The 26,541-nt window shown below is 44.5% G+C and overlaps 1 protein-coding gene across 1 annotated transcript; it reads left to right on the top strand.

The window, feature by feature from the left end:
• Positions 1 to 418: 418 nt before the first annotated feature.
• On the top strand, positions 419 to 26,003 carry NRROS (negative regulator of reactive oxygen species). Its single transcript, XM_029939536.1, has 3 exons — positions 419 to 635; positions 20,114 to 20,234; positions 23,781 to 26,003. The coding sequence occupies exons 2-3, from the start codon at positions 20,127 to 20,129 to the stop codon at positions 25,749 to 25,751; spliced, it is 2,079 nt and encodes a 692-aa protein (XP_029795396.1). The 5' UTR covers positions 419 to 635; positions 20,114 to 20,126; the 3' UTR covers positions 25,752 to 26,003.
• Positions 26,004 to 26,541: the final 538 nt, after the last annotated feature.

The raw sequence follows: 26,541 nt of genomic DNA on the forward strand, positions 1-26,541 counted from the left end.
ATAATGCTAAGCAAAATAAGAGAAAGACAAATACCACACTTCACTCATGTGGAATTTAAGAAAAGAAACAAATGAGCAAAAGGAAAATAGAGAGAGAAGCAAACCAAGAAACACACGAACTATAGAGAACAAACTGATGGTTACCAGAGGGGAGGTTGTGGAGAATGGGTGAAATAGGCGATCGGGATTAAGGAGTGCACTTGGTGATGAACTAGAGGTGATTAAAATAAAACTTAAAAAAAAAAAGTCTTTAAGGCAAGAAAGCCTGGGGAACCTTGGTTAGCACTGCTGGGAGACCCAAAAAATAACCAGGCTGCTTCGTGACTAACGTGCAGGTAGCCGGGCAGCGGGTGGGGGGCACTGCGTCCTGCCCCCGTCCTCCCCCATCCCCCTGTCAGCCGGCTCTCTCGGTTCTCAGCAGTTCCCTCTAAGATGCCTGCTCCTGCGAGTGCTGAGTCGCTGAGCAGCTTGCGCTCCATGTGACTTCAGTTTCCGTCCGTTCCTTCCGCAAGTGCTAAAATAATCTGATGCCCCAGGGAGAGGAGGCAGCCCAGCCCCGCGTTCGGCTGCTCTCGAGGAGTCCGAGGCCCCGGGAGAGGATGCGCCCCGCGGAGCCGCCTGGGCCTACGGGAGCCGTGAGTATTGCCCGCCGGGCGGCCCTGCTGGGTGGGCGAGTCGCGCGGCTGGGTGGTAGGAGGTCAGCGTCCTTGGCTCGTGTGGCTCGCAGCTCCGGGCTGACGGGGAAGTTGTGGCTTGCTGCATCCAAACGCCACCGCTTTTGTGCTCAGTTTGGGGGCCACAGCCCCGGGTAGGTGGAAAAAAACCTCCCTCCGGGAGCACTTAGAGCCGAAAAATGTGGTGTGGTGTAGCAGAAAGCAATGAAGGCTTCCGATTCCTCCTTCTGGGGTTGAGTACAGGCGCTCTGGGCAGAACTTCTGAGCCTCAGTTTCTTCATCTGTGAAATAGGAACACGAATGATCCCTTCCTGGGCTGAGTGACTGGAGGTAGTAAGACTATACTGTGAACACTCGGCATGCTGAGTGCTTGGACGGATCTCCTTTGCTGCCCCACAACGTGGATTGAGAATCACCATTTCATAGATGAAGCACCTAGACTCCTTTACAGCACACATACTTAGGGATGTCATACGTGTGCAAGTGCGTTCACGGTGTTGGGGATAGAACTTGAATAAGACGGGCAACGCCCATTCCCCAGAGTTTCTGTCCTTGGGAACTTCTGTAGGGTTCTGTTACTAGGACCCACAGCTAGTAAGTATCAGAGGGAAACTAGACCCCAGGCTTTTCTGGCCTCTTCTCCAGTGCTCTTCCCTAGTAGCCCTGATGGCCTATCCATGTGGGCTGGATTATAGAGGTTCAGCCTGTATCCCCGTGCACTTAGGAGCTGTCATAAGTAAGGAGCCACTGACCAGGCTCTACCCCAGAGAGAAGGTGGCCACGTGCCCAGCCATGGCTGGAACTACAGGAGGCTGAGAAGGATCCTAAGAATGGAGCCCCCGGGCACATCTGGTGCACTTGCAGGGGACCCCACTGGAGGTTTCTGCCCTGATGGGTGCAGCCTGTTGGAGTCTGATGGGAGAAATTTTCAGTATACAGAGCCAGCCCTGTGAGACCCCGTGATGTGCCCCCTTCGCCTACTGGTTGTGCTGCACAGACTGCTTCTGTGGATACTGATGGTTTGCTAGGTTTTATAGCCCTTAGACTTATTTATTTTTCTCACACATCCCATAGGTTTGTACATGTAAGTCTGGGAATTCCTAGGGGTGATTATAAAATCATGGGCCAAGAAAAAAAAATAGAACAAAAAAACCCTTGATTATTGCCTTTAGGTTAAAACAAAACAAAACAAAAGGGTGTTTCACAAAGAGGGTGCTTTCATCGAGTGGGTGCCCTTATAGGAATTTCATGAAAACCCATATAAACCTGATCCCACATTGGGCTTAACCTGTTGATCCAAGAGCAGCGACTTCCCAAACAGAAGGCAAGGCCTGGGGTCTTTGGCCTGAGGCCTGTTTTAGGAATGCATTGACCTTTTTCTCTGGCTTCTCTCTTCCTCACAGAAGAGTGATTCAAGTGCCAGTTATAATTTTCATTCTGGCTGCAGCGTGCATCCACACCACACAGTGTAAACTAACCTCTTGGATGGATAACTAGATGTGTCTCACACTATCCTCAGACACATTATAATCAACAGAAGTTAGGGGACAAGTGGGCTTTCCACCGTGACTGAAAAACATTATTTTTCTCGGGACATGCTATATGCTCATGATGCTTACTGATATGTCTGGATATTAGTGACAAATCTTTTTGCCTTTGATAGAAGTTCTTTATTATACTCATTTCCCACCCCTCAAACTGTTCTTCACAACATCACTAATAAATTATATATTAAAAATATATTTATAAATTTATATAAAATATTAATAATAATATGTGCTCAATGTGTGTGGGCTTCTGGGCTAGGTTTGGTGATGATCTCTGAAAGCTCAGAGAGGTGAGGAGAGGGAAAAAGGACGCTGGTACTTGGATCTTGTCAAGCTTCACAAGCGGCTGCAAACCTGAGTTCAGGGGTTTTTTAGTTGCAAATGACAAAAATCTAACTCAGCCTGGCTTCAGAAAAAAAAAAAAGATTAATTGTTTCAGATAACCAAAAGTTTGTGTAGAATAGCTTCAGGTATAGCTAGGTCCAGGTGCTCAAACACTGTCAGATTTGCTTTTTCCTGTTATTAGGCGGGTCCTAAAGTTGTTGGCAAAGATAATCCCATTCCTCCATGAATTCAAAGAACTGCATCTCCAAGCTTAGTTCCCACCAGTGTGGCGTCTGGAGCAGGAACAGCCAGCCTCTTTCCCAATAGTTCTACCAACAGTCTTTCTGTTGATTGTCATGGGCTTGTCATCTGTGATGTACCCAATGTAAACCCATCCCTGTGGTCAGGGAACTAGGGCTCTGATGGGCCTGGCCCAGGCCTTGTGCATAGGCCCCTTCTTGGAGCCAGGGATTGAGGTCAAACCCAAACAAACATGGAGTTCTTAAGAAAGGAAAGGAGTTTGTTTCATGGCAATGTAAATGTACTTAATGCTACTGAGCTTTACGTTTAAAAATGGTTAATGGGGTGCCTGGGTGGCTCAGTCAGTTGAGCATCAAACTTCTGTTCCGTTCATGAGCTCCTGATTTGTGAGTCTGAGCTCCACATTGGCCTCTGTGCTGACAGCTCAGAACCCGGAGCCTGCTTCAGATTCTGTGTCTCCCTCTGTATGTCCCTCCCCTACTCCTTCTTTCTCTCTCTCTCTTGAAAATGAATGACCATTAAAAAATAGTAATAAACAAAAATAAAAGTGGTTAAGATGGTAAATTTTATGCTATGAGTATTTTACAATTAAAAAGCAACAAAATCAAAAAAGTAAGAAAAAGGAAGCAGTGGTCTCCTTAAAGGGGAACTGAAGAGTTGTTACCAGAAGGAGAAATGAGTGTGGGTAAGAAAAACCCACTGATTTCCAGAGCAAATGGAATCAGGTGCTCAGACCAAAGCGCATGTATCTTCTCACTGTAATTCATGAGTGATTTCAGACCGAACAAAGGGAATGAAGGAGGAAGTAGACCCTGCCGTGTTCTCACCAGGGAGGTGGGCATGAGGCAGAGCTCGTGCCTGTGATGGGCTGAATGTGGCCACAAAGCCCTGTGAGGACGCAGGGAAGCCCCACGTCCAGCCCCAACCCAGAAGGTCGCTGTAGTCAAGGGATAGCTTAGTGCCCCAAGAAACCTTCTGCTGCCACTTCCAAGGAAAAAAAGAATCGGGAGGGGATTTCTCCACAGAAGATAGCCCTTCGGGCTCTGTTTTTTTTACCTTGACTCTTCTCAAGCAGGACCTAAGTGTCTGAGGCAGCCCAGCACCTGCAGTGTCAGCAGGGGCTCACCTTGGTGTACACATCATGTTCTCCAGTAACCTCATGTCACTCCTTTTTAGATGTCAGGTTGGACACTGGCTCCTCCTGGTCCTTCCTGTTGTTACCCCTCATCTAGACCAGCCATGGTCCCTTGAGTCTCTCCTGCCTTTCTGCTGTCTCCTGAGGGATCCTACCAGATGCCAAGGCTGAGCTCTCTCCCTCAGGTCTTTCCATGGCTGGCCCTGGGTCACCTCCTTAGCTTCAGACATGCTAATGGTCTCCCTGTCACTGCCTAGATTGACACCTGTAGACCTCCTCCTGGGACTCTCCTGATGGTCTTTCTCTAGGTTTTCCAGACCTTTTCCAACCCCTGAATTGAAGCTTCCATTATACTTAGTAATACCGACTTCTTATTTCCTTCTAAATTCCCAGGTTTTTCCTAGACTTTCTAGCTCTTTTTGCAAACCTGTAAAGGCCTTCATTTTTGTCATAGTTACACTTCATGGCATTGACACAGGAGACCATGGCCCCAGGAACACTCAGGGGTACTATTCAGAATATCAAGCACTGCATGGCACAGGCACTGACCAATCAGAATGGACATCGTCATTAGAATCAGAATCCTTGGGCCCCTGTTGGGTCAGGTGTTAGCTCCCTGGTTGCTCAATCATGGTGGGGGCCTGGCAGTACCAAGAGAGGGGCCGGGCTCATGGGATACCTATTTACCAACAAATGCAAATCGTGCAACCGGCTGAACATTCACTCACCATATGTTCATGGCAGGGTGCACATCCAGCATCTCATGGTTCGTGGGTTCGAGCTCCGTGTCGGGCTCTGTGTTGACAGCTCAGAGACTGTTTCAGATTCTGTGTCTCCTCTCTCTCCCTCTCCATGGCTCATGCTCTGTCTCTCTCTGTCTCAAAAATAAATAAACATTAAAAAAAACCACGTCAGGTTCTGTGCTGGCAGTGGGGAGCCTGTTTGGGATTCTCTGTCTCCTTTCTCTCTGCCTCTCTCTCGCTTGTGCTCTCGCTCTATCTCTCTCAAAAGTAAATAAACAACAAAAAATCTTTTGAAAAATGAAAAATTAAAATGGATTGAAGTATGGATAGAAGGATAGGTAGGTGGTGAGCTATGTGATAAAAACAAATATAGTAAAATGTTAACAGTAGAATCTAGGTGATGGGTATGCCAGCAATCACTGTCAAATTCTTTCAACTTTGCTGTGTGTTAAAATTTTTCATAATAAAGGGGCACTTGGGTGGCTCAGTCAGTTAAGTGGCCGACTTTAGCTCAGGTCATGATCTTGTGGGGTCATGAATTTGAGCCCTGGGTCAGGTTCTGGGCTGACAGCCTGCTTCAGATTCTGTGTCTCCCTCTCTCTCTGCCTTCCCCTGCTCATCCTCTGTCTCTCTGTCTCTCAAAAATAAATAAATGTTAAAAAACTTTTTTCAGGGGCGCCTGTGTGACTCAGTCGGTTGAGCCTCCGACTTCAGCTCAGGTCAGATCTCACATTCGTGGGTTCGAGCCCCGCATCAGGCTCTGTGCTGACAGCTAGCTCAGAGCCTGGAGCCTGCTTCTGGTTCTGTGTCTCCTTCTCTCTCTGCCCCTCCCCCTCTCCTGCTCTGTCTCTCTCTGTATCAAAAATAAATAAAACATTAAAAAAAAAACTTTTTTCATAATAAAATATTGGGGAAAAGTTAAATTACTGACAATATCTAGTAACTGCTCATTTTACTTTTCAAAAACATAAAAATTAAATAACAAAAATATCAAAAAACTTTGATAAGAGCTATAACTCTGTATAACATATTATTATATTATATGGATCATTGGATCATTGCTCAACTGAAGTATTAGAATGAGATGAGGAAGTGACTCATGCACTGGGCCTTGAAGGGTGAATAGGAGTTTGGCAGCTGGAGAAGACTAGAAAAGGGGCCTTTCCCACAAAGGAAACTGTGTGAAAATACATGATTTAGGCATGGATAGCAAGTATCCTGGGTGGCTGGGGCTTATGGCATTGCGGTTGAATTTTGCTGGATTCACAGACTAGGTTTGAATGGCAGCTCTGACATTCTCTTAACTCTCTGGCCTGAACCTTTGTGAGACTCAATTTACCATGTATAAAATGAATATGATAACATACCTGCTAGGATTTTGTGAGGATTATTATGTGCAAAGCACTTAGCATAACACTTATCCCAAGGTGAGCACTCAATAAACATTAGCGATTGCAATTGAGAGCCTGAGGCAATTTGGGGGCTTGAATACCACCCCACTGAGCCCGTCAGTTATCTGGAATCTACATCACTTCTTTCCTCAGTTGTGCTCTTTCTCAAGGTAACCAAGGCTGGCGGGGGGGGGGGGGGGGGGGGGGGGGGGGGGGGGGGGGGGGGGGGGGGGGGGGGGGGGGGGCAGAGGCAATATAGTTCCACTCCGGGCCATAAGCCTTGGTTCTCACCTATAACCCCTTCCCTGCCCATGTCTGCCACAGACTTTGGGCGGTGTCTGCTCATCTGAACATCCTGGGGCCCAAACTCCACAGCTCAGACGGATGGGAGAAGGCGCTGCCACTCCTCTTTATTTCAATACCACTCCCTGGCATTGAATTCTGCCTTTAATTCTGACACTACCTTGTCTTACTAATAAAGTCCACAACATTTCCGTATACTAACAAAGTTCTCCACACATTCTCTCATTCAGTCTTGACACAACCCCGTGAGGTCAGCCAGGCAGGTATCATTGTCACCTGAGGCCACAATGGGGTATGAGAGAGAAACCTGCGATGGTGAAAGGAAATGACAGGTTTGAAACTAACGCATTGTTCGTAGGGTTCCTGTCTACAGAGGTTATGTGGGTCTCTCGCAAACAAAAGTGACAACACGTTCCCACTCCCAGCCGTGTAAGAGCAAGGTGTTATGGCCCCAGTGGGAGCATATTTGCATTTTTTAAAAACTGTGGTCATGGACCAGGACAGGGTGAGCTGACCTCCATTGGTTCTAAAGGGCTGACCCTGACCACATAGGGAAGCTGCTGACTCATTTGTAGCCTTGAGGCGACTAAGTTGGGCAGGATAGTGTTTAAGCAACATTCCCTCCACATAGGCTGCCAGGAGTTGGTTATAGGAAGAGCCCCAGAGGAGTAAAGCTGCTATGGCCTCCAGCCCCTCTCCAGGAAGGGACAGAACCTAAGCCATTTCCAGATGAAGACTGCCCCCCTCCCCCCATCAGCCTGGCTGAGCAGGTGTGCTAGGCTGTGGTGGGAACGAGAGATCTGAATTTTAAACCAGTGCTTGGAAACCGTTGCACTGTGTCCCCTGTGGCATCTTGTCCATATCATCCCATCTCTCTGGCCTGAGTGTTCTCACCTCCAAAATACTGGCGGGCAGTTAGTTCCTTCAGAAACACTACAATTCTCCTGAAGAAAAAAAAGTCAGTTACTAAATTTGAATGAACATGCATGCGCCAGAAGTCATGGGCAACAAAATTGTCCTTTCTCACATAAATTCTTGGGGCCACACATCCAAGGAACATTCTAACAAATTCAAATGATACTCCTCACTTATTTGTGCAGGCTTAGAGTGGGATCCAAGGTCTAGAAGCAAATGCGAAAGGTATTTGCACAACCGGCTGTTTACAAAGCACTGAGCCCCCCTTTGGAGTGTGTTTAAGCACAGGCAGGTTGATTACCTGTCAAGGATAACTCTATAAAAACGACAAAGACTATTTTTTTGAATCTTCTTTTAAAACTTACCTTAATAGGGGCGCCTGGGTGGCTCAGTCGGTTGAGCGTCTGACTTCAGCTCAGGTCATGATCTCGCGGTCCGTGAGTTTGAGACCTGCATCAGGCTCTGTGCTGACAGCTCAGAGCCTGGAGCCTGCTTCTGATTCTGTGTCTTCTTCTCTCTCTGCCCCTCACCTACTGTGCTTTGTCTCTCTCTGCCTTTCAAAAGTAAATAAACATTAAAAAATTTTTTTTTAAAAACCTTAACCTTAATATAGTAGCAACCCTACCACACAAGTATTATAATTCATTCCCATTTAACTGGGGAGGAAATCGAGGCAAGCAATTGAGTGATGTACTGAAGGTCAGAGCCAGGCTTCGGACCTGTTCCATCTGTCCCCTTAGCCTGGGCTCTTCCTTCACCCTTATAGTCATCTTTCCAGAAGCTGGACTAAGAACATGCATCCCCAAATCTAAATCCCCGAGGCCCTAAACAAGAAAGATATGTCTATAAAATGACTTATTTTAGTTATTAGTCAGTGATATTTTTCTTCCATTAACTCCAAATATCCCTTTAAGCATGCTCACAATAATTTCAATTTTAAGTACCTATAAGAAATGCTCTATTTTTGTTATATTTATTAGTCTCTGATTATAACATATATTTTAATTTTAAGTAATAGTAGATTGATTTCTATTCTTTTAAAGCTTGTCTTGGGGCACCTGGGTGGCTCAGTTGGTTAAGCATCCAACTTTGGCTCAGGTCATGATCTTGTGGCTCATGAGTTAGAGCCCTGCATTGGGAGTTAGAGCCCAGTGCAGAGCCTGCTTGGGGATTCTCTCTCTCTCTCTCTCTCTCTCTCTCTCTCTTTCTCAAAATAAATAAATAAACTTTTAAAAAACTTGTCTTAATATAGTAATTGAAGTTGATTGTTGGAAAATTAGAAAACACTAAGAAGCAAAAATACAGATATGAAAAAGTAAATATTGAGTGCAATTCTCTCCACTGTTGAGATTCAGATGTGAACCCTTTTAAGTATTTTCCATGTACATGCAGATGAGTGCAGATTCCTTTAGTAAACTTGGGATTATACCATACATTCTGTTTTGCATGTTCCTTTTTTCTTCATATTTTATTATGAACATCTTTCCATCGTGAAATATATTGCCACTGAAACATTAACTATAGTGCATTCTTCCTGTCATAGAGTTGTATCATAGTGTAGGTAGCCAATCCTTTCATTGTTGAACTTATAGATGGTTTCTATAATTTTTAAAATTATTATCACTACTATTGCACCGAATATCTCAGTAGAAATATTTTTACATACATTATAATTCCTTAGGATAAACCCCTAGGAGGGGAATTGTTGAATCAAAAATAATCTACATTTTCAACATCTTTGATAAATTTTGTAAAATTGTCCTTCAGAAAAAGTGTGCCAATCTTCCCTCCCACCTTCAGGGACTAAGATGATTCTAGGGGTGATGAGAATTCAAAAGCTATTATGTTGCCTATGTTTTAACAAGTTCACTAAAAAGAGAGAAAGCCAGAGAAGCAAATTGTGAGGTCTGAATTCACACATCACAAGTCTAAATGCCGTTTTGCCCTAATCCTCAATATGCAAGTTCTTTCTTAGATATGTCCACCATCTGAACACTAATTTTACACAAAATATAGGAATGTACTAATTCAACCAAAGATTACAACTGGTTCTTCACTTTGATGACTCTTCTTTATTTTCTTTCACATATAATCAAATTTTTAAAAATCTTTGGATTTAGAAGTACGCATTTTGGACATTTAGCTGAAAAAGATAAAAAAAATAAGTCAATGAATGCATGTGAATATTCAACATTATTAGCCATTGGGGAAATGCAAATCAAAATCACAAAGAGAGAGCACCTCACACCTACTAGGATGGCTGGAATACAAATGACAGAAAATAGTGTTACTGAGCACGAGAAGGAAGTGGAACACTCCTGCTCTGCTGGTGGGAATATAAAGTGGTGCAGAAACTGGGAAACAGTCTGGCAGTTCTTCACCATCAAACAGAATTACAATATGAACCATCAATTTCATTCCCAGGATGTATAGGCATGAGAAATGAAAACATGGCCACATAAAGACTTGTACATGAATGTTCATAGATGCATTACTCATAATAGCCAAAAGGTAGTAACAATCCAAATGTTTGTCAACTAATGAATTCATAAACAAATGTGGTAAGTTTGTCCAGACAATGAATATTATTCAGCTATAAAAAAGAAGAAAATACTGATTAATATGTGCTGCAGCATGGATGAACTTTGAAAGCATTATCCTAAGTGAAAGCAGACAGACATAGGAAGTCACACATTGTAGGATTCAATATACATAAAATGTCCAGAATGGAAAAATCCATAGACATGGAAAGTAGACTAGTGTTTGTCAAGGGAGCAGGGAAGTGACTGCTAATGAGTACAGGGTCTCATTTTGGGGTGATGTAAATGTTCTGGAAATAGACAACGGTGATGGTTGTACAACTCTGTGAACATACTAAAAACTACTGGTGAATCATATAGTATGTGAATTATGTCTCGATTTTTAAAGTATATTTGTGGCTTATTTGCAGGAAAAGAGAACACAGAGAATATTTAAACCTTTTTTTAGGCCTTTGTAGATTTGATAACTAGTTATCAAAGTAATCTTAAGCTCATTATTCAAAAGTTGAATAGTTTTTATCTTGAATTTATTTATTTATTTATTTATTTATTTATTTACTTATCGCCTCAATCAGAAAGACTTGGGTACCCCACTCTTCCTATCTTGAATTTAAAGTTTGAACCAATAGAGCCCCTGGCTGGCTAAGTCAGTAGAGCATGCAACTCTTGGTCCTGAGGTGGTGAGTTTGAGCCCTGCATTGGATGTAGAGATTACTTGAAAATAAAATCTCAAAAAAAATCCAACATAAAGTTTAAACCAAAATGTCATTCTTGCTTTTCTTTTTTTCCCTTCCCTCCCTCTCTCCCTTTCTTCTTTCCTTTTCCAGACTACATTTTAAGCCATAAATATATCTTGCTAAACCATTTGCTTGGTGTCAGTACAATTTCTCCAAGCAAAAATCTTGCAAATCAAGTTAGTTGTATGTGCAGATTCTTATAAAACAGAAATGATGTCTACAACCGTCTCACATGATGATTTATCAGTACCCAAAGTCAGTCAATTTTCCAGTAACAAGAGTCTAATTGTTTGTAGAGTGCACTTTTAAAAAATTTTATTTTGAAAGAGAGTGGGGGGGCAGAGAGAGAGAGAGAGAGAGAGAGAGAGAGAGAGAATCCCAAGCCAGCTCCGTGCTGTCAGTGCAAAATCCATCTGGGGCCTGGATCCCATGAACCGTGAGATCATGACCTAAGCAGAAATCAAGAGTTGGTTGCTTAACCAACTGAGCCACCAAGGTGTCCCTAGAGTGCACTTTTTAAGACCATTTGTGCTTTTATGTGTTAAATTTTCATAACTTATATAACTTTAAGTTTATTTATTTATTTTGAGAGAGAGAGGGAGGGAGCGTGCATGCAAGCATGAAAGTGGGGGAGGGGCAGAGAGAGAATCCCAAGCAGGAGAGAGAGAATCCTAAGCAAGCTCCACACTGTCTGCCAAAATCAATAGTCTGATGCTTAATCGACCAAGCCACCCAGGTGCCCCTAACTTTGAAACTTTGAAACTATTTCTAACTTACAGAAAAATTGCAAAACAACGAAAAGAATTCCCATAAATTCTTCACCTCTCTTCACCAGTTGTTAACATTTTGTCATATTTGTTTTCTTTCCCTCTCTATTTATTAAAAATATATATATGCATATTTCTGAATGATTTGAGAATAATTTTGCAGACATTATGCCCCTTTACTTCTAAATAATATAGCATATATTTTTTAAGTATAAGGATAATCTCTTACATAAATGTAATCAAATTCCAGACATTTAACATTGATACAATACTGTTATTTCATCCATAGTTTGCATTCAAATTTTGCCAAATACCCCAGTAAGACGCTGTAGTAATTTGATCATTTGGTTAAGGAGGTGTCTGCCAGTTTCTCCACCATAAAACAGTTATTTTCACCTTTGCAAAATAATGACTAATCAGTAGGGAGCTATTTTAAGACTGGATTAATATCTTGTTTCCCACCACATTTTTTGCTCTTCAGTTTTCCTATTCCTTAATAATTCTTGCTTGTAGGATGCACTTGGAAAAATATACTGCTAGATTCAGATTCTAACCACTGTCTCTAATTTTCAGGTAGCATCATAAAACTTGCATGCATCTATCGTCCAGTTTTGTCCTTTGGGCTTAAAGCTTATTAAAGAGCAAGTCCTATGTTAGTTAGCCCCTTTTTGTTGGTAAGATACAACAGTAGAGCCAGCCCTTGAGGAGTGTTGGGGGGGTGCTATCCAGAGGAAACATGGAGCTTGGAAACCTTTCTGACCCTGCAGAGAACCATCAGGAACCCCAGAGGCAGCCTCAGAGCCCATTCTCACTGCCCAGCCTGTAGGGCCCGCCCTCTGGTCATTCTTCCTATTCCCCCTCCTCTGATCTCTGTTGAGATGAATGTTGACTGTTTTCATTCTTTTCTGTTCACATACCTTGTCATCTGACTCTTAGCTTCTGCGTCCTCACAGTAAGATCCCTCCAACATTCAATTTTACCTTCTCTGTGTGGCATTTAGCTCCAATTTCCACTGTCTAATTGTCTTCCTTGTCTCTGCGTTGGGGTCACTCATAGGGTGCTGGGTGCATGTAAGGATTGACCTCCTCTGATCAGATGCTTCCCCAAGATTCTATTAGCTTGTTGGAGGTGGAGGTGGAGGTTCAGGTGGAGATGGTGCTGAGGTCATGTGTTTCCCTTGAGGGCTGCCTCCCCAGAGAGACTGTAGGTGTGGAGGACAGAGCTAGCGACCTGGACAGTGCAAGTTATATTAGTACATCAGGTCAGAACACATGATCTAACTCTCTAGGGCTCCTTTCATGAAGGAGAGAAGCAGCCCGGAAGCTCTAGCTCAAATGTTAAATGTTAGAATTTTCAGGATAGCTTTAAGGTATATGTGTATATGCATTTTTAACTTAATAGCTGTATACTGAACACCTTTCTGAGAAGGATATTTGAAAAACATATGTTCCAGGGAATGCTGGGACAGAAAATTACCATAATTTTCCCTCTGCCTTTAGAAACCCCAACATCTATTTCATTTTCCCTATAAATTTTTATTTTGAAAATTTTCAAACTTACTGGAAGGTTAAAAGTATCATGCTAAATTTATCAGTTGGCAATATTTTGCTTTAATTTCCTTCCTTCTTCTCTCCCTCCCTCTCTCTTTCTCTCTTAGGCCATTTGAAAGTAGATTATAAAAGTTGTAGAGGTTATGAAACGTCACCTCTAAATACTTCAACATGCATTTCCCAAGAATGAGCACTTTCATACATAACCAAAAAATCCTTATCATACCTACAAAAATTAGTGATAATCTGATAGTATCATTTACACATAATACAATGTGAAAGCATATCATTTAGTACACATATAATCCCAGTTGTCTCAAATTTTTCTTTTAGAGATTTAAAAAAATCCAAAACCCATTCAAGATATGTGCATTACATTTGGTTATTATGCTTCTTCTTCTTTAATGTTTATTTATTTACTTTGAGAGACTTAGAGAGCATGAGCAGGGAGGCCAAAGAGACAGAGAGAGAGAGAGAGAGAGAGAGGGAGAGAGAGAGAGAGAGAGAGAATCCTAAGCAGGAGTGCAGAGCCCGACGCGGGGCTCACTCTCACAAACTGTGTGAGACCATGACCTGAACCAAAATCAAGAATGGATGCTTAACCGCCTGAGCCACCCAGGTGCCCTGGTTATTATGCTTCTTACTCACTTGTAATCAAACCTCCCCCTTTTCTCCTTCGCTGTCTTTATGTTTTAAGACTGACTTCTTTGAAAGGTCCAAGCCAGTTGTCTTCTAGGACCGTGTATAGCCTGGATCTGTCTGATTGTTCTCTCACGACTGGGTCCAGGGCAAACATTTTTGGCAAGGGTACTGCCAAGATGGGGCTCTTTGTTTCCCAAGGCACCGCACCTGGAGTATCAGGTGGTCTCACTATGGGAGATGCTACATTTGAACATTTGGTGAGGGCTAAAGTCACTCTAATTTTTTGCGATCAAAGAGACCAAAGCTGTTTGCCTGCGGCTTTCAAATACTTCTTGGTAGTAGGAATTATTTGAAGTGGTCACAGACTGGGGTTTCTGTTCTTTATTATTTATTCTCTGTGGTGTGTGACCAGCTGCCCTTCCCTTTCTCCCAGGATCCCAGGTGGGATTTGCTCTTTTATTTTTAAACAAAGGCAGACCCCCTTTCTGGGGAACCCTCTAGCTAGCAACTGTGCCTTTCTTAGAGGTCGTCCACTGCACACATTCACACCCCACACTTGTGCATTCTGTGCCTCTAGAGATTTCCTCCCCTCAGACCAATCTGAAAGTTACCATCTCTCTCCAAAGTCCTCTTTCTTTAAAGCATTTTCAGCTTATTTGATTATTTTGAGGAGAAAATTCTCAATTACATGCTAATATATGTATAACATTCTTAACACTCCTGATAGCGCCTTTAGCAAAGAGCGTGCAGTCCCTGCTCTGGCGGCAGCTGCCGTAGTAACAGCAGTGACAGGAGATGAGGACATGAGAGTGTGAGAATCAGGTGATATTCGGGGTGCCCCTGAATATTAGAAATCCAGCATCCTTTCCTGAAAATGAATCAGAACCCTCCCACACTACAAAACCAAAACTCATGTCAGAGTTATTCCTTAGCATTCCCAAACTTTTAGTATGAGGAAATCTTTTTACGGACAAAAATACCTGTAGGATCAGCCTTTCCAGGTGGTTGTGTTTGACTCCCAGCTGAGTAAGACATTGCATCATGATAGAAAGCTACTTAGAATTAATAACATTTAAAAAGAAGTTTTATTTTATTTTATTAATCCAGGAAAACCCACATGCATTTGGAAAACAAGTAGTGTTCATATATGTTTAAGTGTTAGGGGGTCTAAGAATGCTGCTGCAGTCCTGAGCAATTTTGACTTTTGTGATGACATGGAAATTTCAGGACTTTCAGAAGCAGAGAGCAGTCAAAAGATTTCACTCACCCTCTCCTCCCTGTCCTTTGTGTCGCCCATGTGTCCCCTCACTGGAGCCATTCCTTGGCCGGCATACTGCCATCTTCTTCCGTTAAAGCGGTCCCGAGCCCAGGACTGATGTGGTCATGGGGATGAATATGGCAAGCGCTCGCCCAGCATACAGTCGAGCTGTTGCTGGCAGGATCGGGACACCCTGTCCCACAGGAGTAAATGTTCCCACCCCTTTCAGCTCACAGGGCCACCTACTCAGTCTTCTTTTACCTTACGTGGCTCAGTGAAGCAGGACCTCCTCCCTCCTATCTCGTGGAAACAGAAAAAGCAAACAAGCATACCTTCTAAAACAAACAGGAACTTTTACAGCTGATGTGCATTCTTCTTCCTCACTACTAGTGTTCTCTTGTTCTAGAATAGTCTCGATTCATGTTGTCTTTATGAAGTGAATTGGTTTTCATCATTTATGTATGTTCATACTGGATATGAACAGAGAAAAGCCAGGCAAGAAGCCATATTGTATTTTTGACTGAAACACCTTGTCGGGCAGCCTGGCTGGCTCAGTTGGAAGAGCATTCGACTCTTGATCTCAGGATCATAGTTTTGAGCCCCACATTGGACACAGAGATTACTTAAGATAATAAATAAATAAAAATTTTAGAAAGGAACACTGTATGACATGGGATTTATATGGGTTGAATCACAGTTTCCATGATAACCAATTAGAATGCATGGTCTCCAGACCATTGATTGCACAGAGGATGCCATGAAGTACTGGAGGTCTTGATATTTCACGGACTTCTTAGAGAAGGACCAGCAAGGGCATTTTGTGATGACTGAACACAAAAAGAATAGTTAGAAGATAAAGAATAAACATAAATGCAATACTAAGAGGACTTCAGTCTAACAGAAGGTGGGATTTATAATCTTGATATCTCCAAGTCAAATGTGTTACAGACGCGGTTCAGTACCAATGTCCTGCTAGCCCCTGCATCACTAGTGCTTGGCTTTCAGAGCTTTTCACTCATTAGAAGCTGACAATCTCTGGCATTAGCCATGATCATGAAAACCATGACTGGAAAAGATATACAGAGAACTGAACTTATAGAAATTGTTAACTGAATATAAGAATGTAGAATTGTAGACTGTATATAAAAGAGAATGACTTACCATTTTTTTGCCTGCACGCTTAGAAGGACCTCTTCAATTTTGTTACCTGGTTTAAGAAGAAGCTATAAGCTGAGTCTAATAATGCCATCTGCTTCTCATTTCAGGATCTCACCCTTTATATAGGGGACTTTCCCAGCAGTCACCCAGACCAGGAGATGCAACACTTATTCAGACCCTATTTGGGGAATGATTAGCAGTTTCTTGTGGCTACAGTTCTTCTGTGGTTCATAGTCCATAAAATGGGAACCATCCAGGCCCTTTTAATTATAGTGAGGGGAGGTTCCAGGTTACCTCATTTAAATTATTAATGCCAAAAGGCACCTGGGTGGTTTAGTCAGTTAACCATCCGACTTTTGCTTAGGTCATGATCTCACAGTTTGTGAGTCTGTGCTGACAGCTCAGAGCCTGGAGCCTGCTTCAGGTTCTGTGTCTCCTTCTCTCTCTGCCCTCCCTCACTTGTGCATGCTCTCTCTCTCTCAAAAATAAATATTAAAAATGATTTAATTATCAATGCCATACTACCATGTGTGCCCTCCATTATAATTATTTTCCTTTCACTTCCCGTTCTCTACCCAAAATGTAGTTAAGATGATTTGGCTTAAAAATGGATGTGTTTTCTAGAAAATGCCAGAGAGATTGGAGTGAAGTGCAACAGTTACTTATTTGCCATAAGCTTAGACGCCCTCTTACAGCTGGGGACTCTGTGGAGTGGTCCTCACCCAACTAAGGTTAATTGTGGGGGGAGGGGAAGGAGTCTTAGGCACACAGCTGAGGGTTCGTGGGATTTCCAGTGAGATTTGCCATCCAAACTCATCTTGTACTCTTTGCAGTGCCATGGCTCTGAGGAATCCTTCTACACACTCTTGGAATAGTGTTTCTCAACCTGAATGGTTGAGAAAGAATAAAAAGCCTTTTATTTTTTGGGGGTCACTATAGATCTTTTTTGTTTAGGACTGACCATAAGCCTTCACACTTACATCATTGTATCTGTCGGGGTCTAACCAGGAAACACAAACACCCAGATTATTTGTTAAAGAGGAAATTTAATGCAGGAAACTGGCTGCACATGAAGAGGCTATGAAGCTAACCAAAAAACAGACAGTCAACCGGAGGTCAGGAATTTCAGGAAGCTGTGATCTTCAGGAGAAGGATAAAGGCAGGATGTTACTAGAGTTTAGGAGTCGCCAATAGAAGCTCAAGAACTTCTCAGTCCAAGGCAGAGAGAGAAGGAAAGATTCAGTCCTCCTTCTGCTGTGTAACTTCCCATCGTGCCTCCCATTGACCAAACCCCCCGGAGGCCAGCTGCCACGCGGAGCTTGGGAAACAGCCTTCAGAAGTCAGTCCTGTATGGTACAGAGCAGGGTAAGGCACCTATCTGAGGACAAACAGCTCTCAACAGGCATAGTCTTCTGTTACTTGGATTAACCTTGTTCTGGAATTTATTAACATAGAATTTAAAAAATTTTTAACATTTGAGAGAGAGAGAGAGAGAGACAGAGACAATGTGAGTAGGGGAGGGGCAGAGAGAGAGGGGGACACAGAATCTGAAGCAGGCGCCATCCAGGCTCCAAACTGTCAGTACAGAGCCCGACGTGGGGCTTGAACCCACAATCACGAGATCATGACCTGAGCTGAAGTTGGATGCTTAGCTAACTGAGCCACCCAGGCACCCCATAACATAGAATTTTTAATGCAATCTTCCTGCATACCTGTCACACATCAGTCGGCATAATGATATATTCATTCTTCCTTTCAGATTTTTCATTCTTTCCCCTTCTTTGTGTAACTGTTGAATTACCTTAGGGATTACATGTAACAGCCACTCAACCAGCTCCATGGTGTTTGAAACTCATAAATAATAATTATGTTATTAACTACCTTCACAGTTAATGAAGCACTTTCATATATACTGCTTGATCCTATAAAAACTCTGAATAGTTGTTATTATTATCCCCATTTTATGGATATCTGAGTCTTGGAGCCTTTATATGAATTGCTGAAGGACAAAAAACAGAATTCAAGCCCTGGTCTGTTTGGTTCTACCTCCCATAATTTTCCCATGCTGCCTCATGATAGAAGGAGTTGCCCAGAGGGAACAGCAGTAATTTTTCTGGGCTGGTTGGCTGAGTTTAGGAGGAGGGAGAAAATATATTTTAAATTTGCAAAAATTTTCTCATTGACCCAGAGATTAAAATTATACTCAGGGCATGACATCAGGCCTATCTAATGAAAGGGACCCCTGTGAAAGGGTCATTGTCACAGCAACACATACCATCCCGAGCCTCACAGAGGGGTAAGGGAGGAAAGTAGGAGGGTAAGTCCATGGTTCTCATTTCCCTGTCTGTCTTCAATAAAATATAGGACTTCCAGTGACATTTCAATGTCAGGTAAACAGTGAATTTCATTAGTATAACGTGTCCCAAATATTGCATGGGACATTTTTGCACTAAAAAGCTATTTGTTGTTTACCTGACATTCAAATGGCATCTTGCAATTTTCTAAGTCTGGCAGCCTTATCTCCAGGTGGGCAGTGATCCCAAGGTTGTTTCCTGTTGTGTGTGTGTGTGTGTGTGTGTGTGTGTGTGTGTGTGTGTGTGTGTCCTGTGCAGATCCTAAGGACAAAGCCCATATGGCTCTGCTTTTGCCATCTGTGCTCTGTACATGCTATGAGGTAGTACTTCCTGCACAGGTGCAGAAGCGCAAGGAGGGCCGGGAAGGGGATTCCCAGAGTCCAGCAAATACTGATGAATTCGGAATTGGAGGTTCCCTCTGTGGTAAGGAGTGCTGACCTGACATGAAGTAAAGGTTAAAGTTGTTTTACCTGGTTTCGCTTTGCTTCTCTTTTAGTCTGTTTTCACTGGTGAATATTAAAATCTGACCAGGAAGTTAAAGTTAACCTAGAGATGTATAAACTTATTTAAAGAAAGAGGAAGGGGCCCCCCATGGCCTGGGTCTGGTGTGAGGCAGAAAGGGCTGTGGGTCCCATGGAATAGGTGAGGAGGTTCATTTCCGTGCTGGTGCTGCTGGTCTAGGAGAAGGCTAGGGGGCAGGCCCCATGCTCACTCCTGGGGGGCGGGGGGATGTCAGAAAGATGGAGCAGATGAAATGCTGGGGCCAGGCACTTCTGATTGTGAGGAATGCAGAGCTGAGAGGGGACTGTCACTGGACACTAAGCCCTCTGAAGAGGAGGGCAGTCAATTCAACAGCACCCTCAGGGAGACAAATGCCTGTTACTCATCCTGGAGCTCAAGGAAGGGGACCTGGGTGGGGGCTGCTCTCAGCCCTGCTACTAGGTTGATCTGGAACCTTGACTATTATCTCTGGGCCTTTGAATATTCTGTTAAAAATTCAATGCCAGAGAATATACTATATTTCCACTATGGTATGGTAAGTGAAACTATGGTTTCACTTAGTTCTAAAATTCTGTTGGTATACATATAATTTCAGCCTTCTCATGGTTCCTGTTCTGTGTTCACTGGCCAGTAAGAGGGCTGGCAACTACACCTCATCAATAATCCTTATTATACCTGAAGATTACTTTTCATTTGCCCCTCAGTTTTTTCTCTTATCCAGGCAAAATATCAAAGTCCTTTTTTTCCCCAAAGGGCTATATTCAAATGAGTCAAAACTAGTGAGATCTACCCTTCTAAAAACCTCATCTCAACACTACAATCAGTAACTCTACAGGACGAGAAGCTACAATTAGTATTTCAATCCCAGTTCACCATTCTTTTGTTCATTCATTCATTTATTCATTCACGCATGCAGCAAATATTTGTTGAGCTCAGGTAGATCTGAGCTTTGGGAGGAAAACGTCAACTGAGCTACAAAATGTGGCACACTCTAGGTGACCTGAGATCTGGTTCCTCCAGTCCTTTGCCTCTCTCTTCTGTTTGTGGGCTCTTAGAAGTTTCAGTGTTCTGCCACCTGTCCATCAAATGGTAGAGGCAAAACAAAAATAAGTTTCTTGTCTACAGTTGTAGTGAAAGGTTGAAAGTGTTGGCTAACTTGAGGTATTTGAATAATCTGTGGGTTTCCACCTCTTGATAGCTGTGGGCCTCCAAGGCCAGACATAGCTGGGAACTGGCTCCTTCTACCAAAAGTGCAAAACAGCCCTCTGAGATGACCTTCTCTTACTCACTTCTTCCTTGCCTTCTGTCCACAGTGCTGCACTTGAGATGGAGTTACTGCCCCTCTGGCTGTGCCTGGGTTTTCACTTCTTGACAGTGGAATGGAGGAATCAAAGTGGAATGGCCACAGCAGCTTCCCAAGGGGGTTGCAAATTGGTGAGTTTTCCAGGGAACTCTGAGCTGTCTGTTGGTTTTGTCCTGACAAGGTTTGGTCTGCTTGGAAGACGGATGCATTGTCCATCAAAGCCGCCAGGGAATGAAAGAGTCTGAATCACTGTGTAGCTGCCTAGCACGGGGCCATGTGCAAGCTGCTCCCTAACCAAAGGTTAAGATGATACCTGGGAAAGACCAGGCAGTCCTTGCTCCTCTTTCTCATTCCTGCTGCAGACAGGAGGCCCAGAGACAGGCATAGCTTAGTCACCTGAACAAGAACATCTGGTTAAAAATCTGGATGACTGAGGTCTACTAGTGGTATCAGAATCCCTGAGTAGGGCGTAGTAAAACTGGATAAGCCCTGACTCAGAGCTTGTATGCGAGCTGATAGCAAACCCCGAACAGCTGACTGCAGAGCAACTCTCTTGATCATGTTGAGGCTTAAGACAAACCCTCTCCAGGGCTTTCAGCTTATATGTGGAAACAGACCTGGCTCATAACAAGTGGGTACATTTCTGGAAAACTGCTCCCTTGCCTATAAGTCAAAAGTTTGCTTGAGAAATATACATTTCATAAACATTCCTTGAGTCCTATTATACACTAGGTACTAGGAAGACAAATTGGATATCGGGGTTAATGTATTCTTAAAGCTGTTAAATCTTAAAAACCCAGCTGGTCATGGTTCTTAACCACCTTTAGTAACCTCTAACCACTATGCTGTGGGATACTCTAGGACAGAGTGGGAGTGATAAGCCAGACCAGGTTTAAGTTCCAGCGTGGGGTGCCTTGGTGGCTCAGTCAGTTAAGCACCTGACTTTGGTTCAGGTCGCGGTCTCATAGTTTATGGGTTCGAGCCCCATGTCAGGCTCCGTGCTAACAGCTCAGAGCCTGGAGCCTGCTTTGGATTCTGTGTCTCCCTCTCTCTGCCCCTCCCCGGCTCATGTTCTATCTCTCTGTCTTTCTTTCTTTCTTTCTCTCTCTCTCTCAAAAATAAGTGAACATTAAAAAAATTTAAATCCTAGCTTACTAGCTGGTGACACTGGTGGGGGAAGGGCACTCTGTGTCTCAGTTTCCCCATTTGTAAAATATGGAATAGCAATACCAGCCAATAATACCGTAATACTGCATCGCTAAGATGAGTAAATGAGCTAGTGTATATAAAACACTCAGAACAGGGCCTCATTTGTACTAAGAGCTATGTGTTTTATCTATTATTATTGTTGTTAGTGTCTGCCACTACAGACTTCCATTAATTCCTTACAGAGTCAATTAAAGATTAACTTTAGGGGCGCCTGGGTGGCTCAACTGGTGAAGCATCTGAATCTTGATTTTGGCTCAGATCATTGTCTCATTGTTTGTGGGATTGAGCCCTCAGTGTCGGGCCCTGCACTGACAGCTCTCTCTCTCTCAAAATAATAAATAAACATTAAAAAACAACATTTAAAGTTTAACTTCACAGGAGCTAATTCAGGATGAAATCAGGCATAGAAAGAGGAGGGAATAAAGTTCTCTGATAGACTTTCAGGGTTCAGACTAGGCTGCCTGTCTGACCCTCTCCAGTGGGCAAGAGCAGGGGTCAGCTGCCACAGGGCCCGAAGAGTGGATTATCCATGGCTCTTGGAAGGCTGAGGGTTTGAGGGTCCAGTTACCTCCAATACCCTTCCTTGCCAAAGCCACATGTTTTCCTAGAGTGGACGTGGTGAGGTTTTCTTGGGCTCTGACTGCCACGTGGCACTTCAGTGGGGCCACAGGGAACTTCAGAGGTTGACCCTCATGCCTACAGCAGCTGTGGTGAAACAGGGTCTCAGGGCTTGAGGAAAGCCCCTAACCGCAACATTCTCCAGAGAGTCCCTGTTAGGGGGAGACCAACACTTACTCAAATAAAGAAACACACCTTGTTTCTGAATGGGGAGATTCAATTTTGTGAAGATGTCAGTTATCCCCCATTTAACCCCTAATTGTAATGTAATCCCAACCAAAATTCCAAAGACTTTTGAGGGGAGGGGAAGTGTGAAAGGAACTTGGCAAATTCCCTCTGCTGTTCATGTAGAAATTAAAAACAACTCAAATGTGCAACAATAGAGATTCATTAATCAGGCGATGCTAATCATTATAGCTAACATTTATTAAGCACTTATGTGCCGGGTTCTGTATTGTTTTATGTAAACAATCAGAAGAAATAGAAAGCCCCTATGAGAAAATTACAGGTATAATTTCCATGCTGCAGGTGGAATAATGAAGGTCCTAACTGGTTAGGGAGCCAGCCCAAAGTCACCCATGTGATAAAAAGCAGAACCAAACTGGTCTGACCGTAGAACTCTTGCTTTCAACCACTGTGCTGTTCATGCAACGAACTGATAGAGAGTTGTGTAACAGAATGTGATCAAATTTATTTTCATTGCCGAGACAATATGTCTATACATATTATCAAAGGTGGTAAAATTAAATTACTGGACAGTTTGTAGAGTATGGTCTCATTAAAAAAATTTTTTTTCAACAATCACTGACTTTGTCCTACTGACCAATCCTTGAAAAGGAATTTCATTATTCTTCTATTTTATCACTTAAAACTTTTTTCCTGGACACCTGACTCCTGTGACTGTTTTTGCCAGTCTTGTAGAACATTGGGCTGTGTTAAAGCATCTTTAACGTGATTTCTGCAGCGAGAACAGGGTCGTCTCATCCATCCTGCCTCCTCGGGTTGCACGGTTGTGGTAGAACATAGCCAGGACAAGCACTGAATTGGGCATTAGAAGCTCAGGGCTCCTGTCCCTGCAATGCCGCTGGCTCTTCCCTTCTCTCCAGATACCATTTCTCTGTACAGTTCAGGGTGATGATGAGCCCTAAAGTCCTTTTAAGCTGTAATATTTATCAACCCAGAGTGTAGAGGAGCGCCCCCAGCAAAATTACTTTGGGTGACATGAAGTTGCCACAGCATCTTGGTTGTTTGGTGTTGAGCCTGTTGGACACACAGGTGTTAGGGTACTAGCGATAACAACATAATAGTGACTGTGATGATAAGTGGCGCTCACTGTGTCAGGCGCCATGCAGCCTCTCGCCGGATCTGACTGCAATCCTCTGAGCTAGGTACTCTCTATTTTCATCTCCATTTTTTCAGATGAAATAACTTAGACTCAGGCCAAGTTATTTGCCCAAGGGCACGTCGGAACAAATGGCAGTGGTGGGGTTCAAACTGGGTACAGCCCTGGCCCTCAAGCCCTCTCGCAGTTGAAACCAAACTGCAAGCACAGTTGTCACCACTCAGAACCAAAAACACAAGTGCTCAGATTTTCTCTGACATGAGGTGTCCTTTAAGTGAGGCCTGGAACTCAGCTCCTAGCTGACTATTTCAATGCGAAGGTTAAGAACAAAGAAAAGTTCCCTTTTGTTCCACATTTTCCTAGCCTTAAAAAAAAAAAAAAAAGAAAATCTCTAGCGTCACTCTTAGCAGTTGCAGTAAAAGTCGAGTGAATGAGTCACATTTCTGTACATAAACTTGTCTGCCCTGGAGGCCCTCCTCCCTGCTGACCGGTGTCTGTCTGACCCTAGGTTGACAGAGTAGCCAACTGCCAAGGGCAGAACCTTGCATCCGTGCCCAGTGATCTCCCGCCCTACTCCCAGATGCTCATCCTGGATGCCAACCCGCTTAAGGTCCTGTGGAACCATTCCCTCCAGCACTACCCTCTCCTGGAGAGCCTCAGTCTGCATCGGTGCCACCTGGAGTGCATTGGCCGCGACGCCTTCCAAGGGCAGGCCCGTCTGCGCAGCCTGGAGCTGCCCGACAACTCCCTCTCGGAGAGCTACAAGGAGACAGCGGCTGCCTTCTACCACCTGCAGGCTCTGCAGAGGCTGGACTTGTCCGGGAACTCCCTCACAGAAGACATGGTGGCCCTCATGCTCCAGAACCTCTCTTCGCTAGAGTCTGTGTCCCTGGCGAGGAACACCATCATGAGGCTCGAAGATTCTGTCTTCGAGGGCCTGGGGCACCTCAGGGAACTGGATTTGCAGAGAAACTACATCTTTGAGATTGAGGGTGGCGCTTTCGATGGCTTGACTGAGCTGAGACGCCTCAACCTGGCCTATAACAACCTCCCTTGCATCGTGGACTTCAACCTCACACAGCTACAGTTCCTCAACGTCAGCTACAACGTCCTGGAATGGTTCCTGGCGTCAGGGGGAGAGGCTGCCTTTGAGCTGGAGACGCTGGACCTCTCTCACAATCAGCTGCTCTTTTTCCCACTCCTGCCCCAGTGCAGCAAGTTGCACACGCTCCTGCTGCGGGACAACAACATGGGCTTCTACAAGGACCTGTACAACACCTCCTCACCTCGGGAGATGGTGGCCCAGTTCCTCCTTGTGGACGGCAACGTGACCAACATCACCACGGTCAACCTCTGGGAAGAGTTTGCGTCCAGCGACCTTGCGGACCTACGCTTCCTAGATATGAGCCAGAACCAGTTCCAATACCTGCCCGATGGCTTCCTAAAGAAAATGCCTTCCCTCTCCCACCTGAACCTCAACCAGAATTGCCTGATGACGCTCCACATCCGAGAGCACGAGCCCCCAGGGGCGCTCACTGAGCTGGACCTGAGCCAGAACCAGCTGTCAGAGCTGCACTTGGCCCCGGGGCTCCCCGGCTGTCTGAGGAGCCTCCGGTCATTCAACTTGAGCTCCAACCAGCTCATGGATATCCCCACTGGCCTTTTTGCTGATGCCAGTAACATCACTACAATTGATATGAGCCACAATCAAATCTCACTTTGTCCCCAGCCGGCTGGCTTGGACCTTCGGGGCCCCGCAAGCTGTGTGGATTTTAGGAATGTGGCATCTCTGAGGAGCCTCTCTCTCGAGGGCTGCGGGCTGGGGGCATTACAAGACTGCTCGTTCCAGGGGACCGCCCTCACCCACTTAGACCTGTCTGGCAACTGGGGCGTTCTGAATGGAACCGTCGCCCCTCTCCGGGATATTGCCCCCACGTTACAGGTCCTGTCTCTCAGGAATGTGGGCCTCAGTTCTAGCTTCAGGGAGCTGGACTTCTCTGGGTTTGGGAATTTGAGAGACTTGGATCTGTCAGGGAATTCTTTGACCAGTTTCCCACGGTTCAGGGACAGCTTGGCCCTACAGACCCTGGACCTTCGAAGAAACTCACTCACAGCCCTTCCCCATAGGGCTGTGTCTGAGCAGCTCACGAGAAGTCTGCGGACCATCTACCTCAGTCAGAATCCGTATGACTGCTGTGGGGTGGAGGGCTGGGGGTCCCTGCAGCGCCTGCACACTGTTGCCGACTCGGCCATGGTCACTTGCAACCTCTCCTCCAGGGTCATTCGCCTGATTGAGCTGCCCAGAGACGTGCCTCAGGACTGCAAATGGGAGCGAGTGGACATGGGCCTGCTGTACCTCGTGCTCATTCTTCCCAGTTGCCTCACCCTGCTGGTGGCCTGCACCGTCATCTTCCTCACCTTCAGGAAGCCCCTGCTTCAGGTCATCAAGAGCCGCTGCCACTGGTCTTCCATATACTGACCTGGCTACGTGCCAAGGTTAGACGTGTGGTCTGTGAGCAGAAGAACACTTTCTCTGCCAGATTTCCAGGTCTGATGCAGAGAACAAATCTGGTGAATTGAGGTTTAAGTTAAAGCTTAAAGTGTTTCCAGCCCTTCATTGCCCCACCTTCTTCTATCGTTGTGATTCACCTTCATCATCCTGGTAAAATATTTATTAAGTGATGTTCTGTGAAAATAAAACACATGTCTCATAAATACTTTTTAAAGCACACCGCACCCTGTGTTTTTTCTTTCTGTAATGTTTTCTGGTAGTTTCACTTAGATTACTTTTTAGGGTCCTTCCCTTGTTGACATCCATGGAGCTGCCTAGAAAGGGTGGCAGTTTGAGCAAAAACAACTCCAAGGGCATGTCCTGTGGATGGCGAGAGACAGTGCCCTGGGGGTTCACCAAGGACAAGAATTTCAGAGCAGAGCCGGGAGTCTGAGATGAGAATTCTCACCTCCTGTCCGGCTTGCATAGTCACTGCAGCCAGAGTGGGCCTGTGGTGGGGTCCTCTCTCCGTGGCCTGGGTTCACACCTGCGGTCTCTGCAGGCAGGCACGACCCTTTGGTGAAAAAGTTAAGAGAACAACACCTGAGCCCTGAGTTCATTGTGCAGTGAATCCAACACCAGGCGCAGCTCTTGCACTAGGGAAAGTAGAGTCGAATGTAGGAGGGAGAGAATTCTGCTAACTTGTAGCCTTCCCCTACTCTTCACAAAAATCACAGACATCTTCTCAGCAGATGTTGAGTATATGTGCACTCACTAC

Source organism: Suricata suricatta, chromosome 5, assembly GCF_006229205.1.
Source record: "Suricata suricatta isolate VVHF042 chromosome 5, meerkat_22Aug2017_6uvM2_HiC, whole genome shotgun sequence".
Lineage (NCBI taxonomy): Eukaryota > Metazoa > Chordata > Mammalia > Carnivora > Herpestidae > Suricata > Suricata suricatta.

Coding starts and splice junctions, on each gene's coding strand:
- NRROS (XM_029939536.1), top strand. CDS start 20,127: ATGGAGTTACTGCCCCTCTGGCTGTGCCTGGGTTTTCACTTCTTGACA. Junction 20,235..23,780: donor CCCAAGGGGGTTGCAAATTG/GTGAGTTTTCCA, acceptor GTCTGACCCTAG/GTTGACAGAGTAGCCAACTG.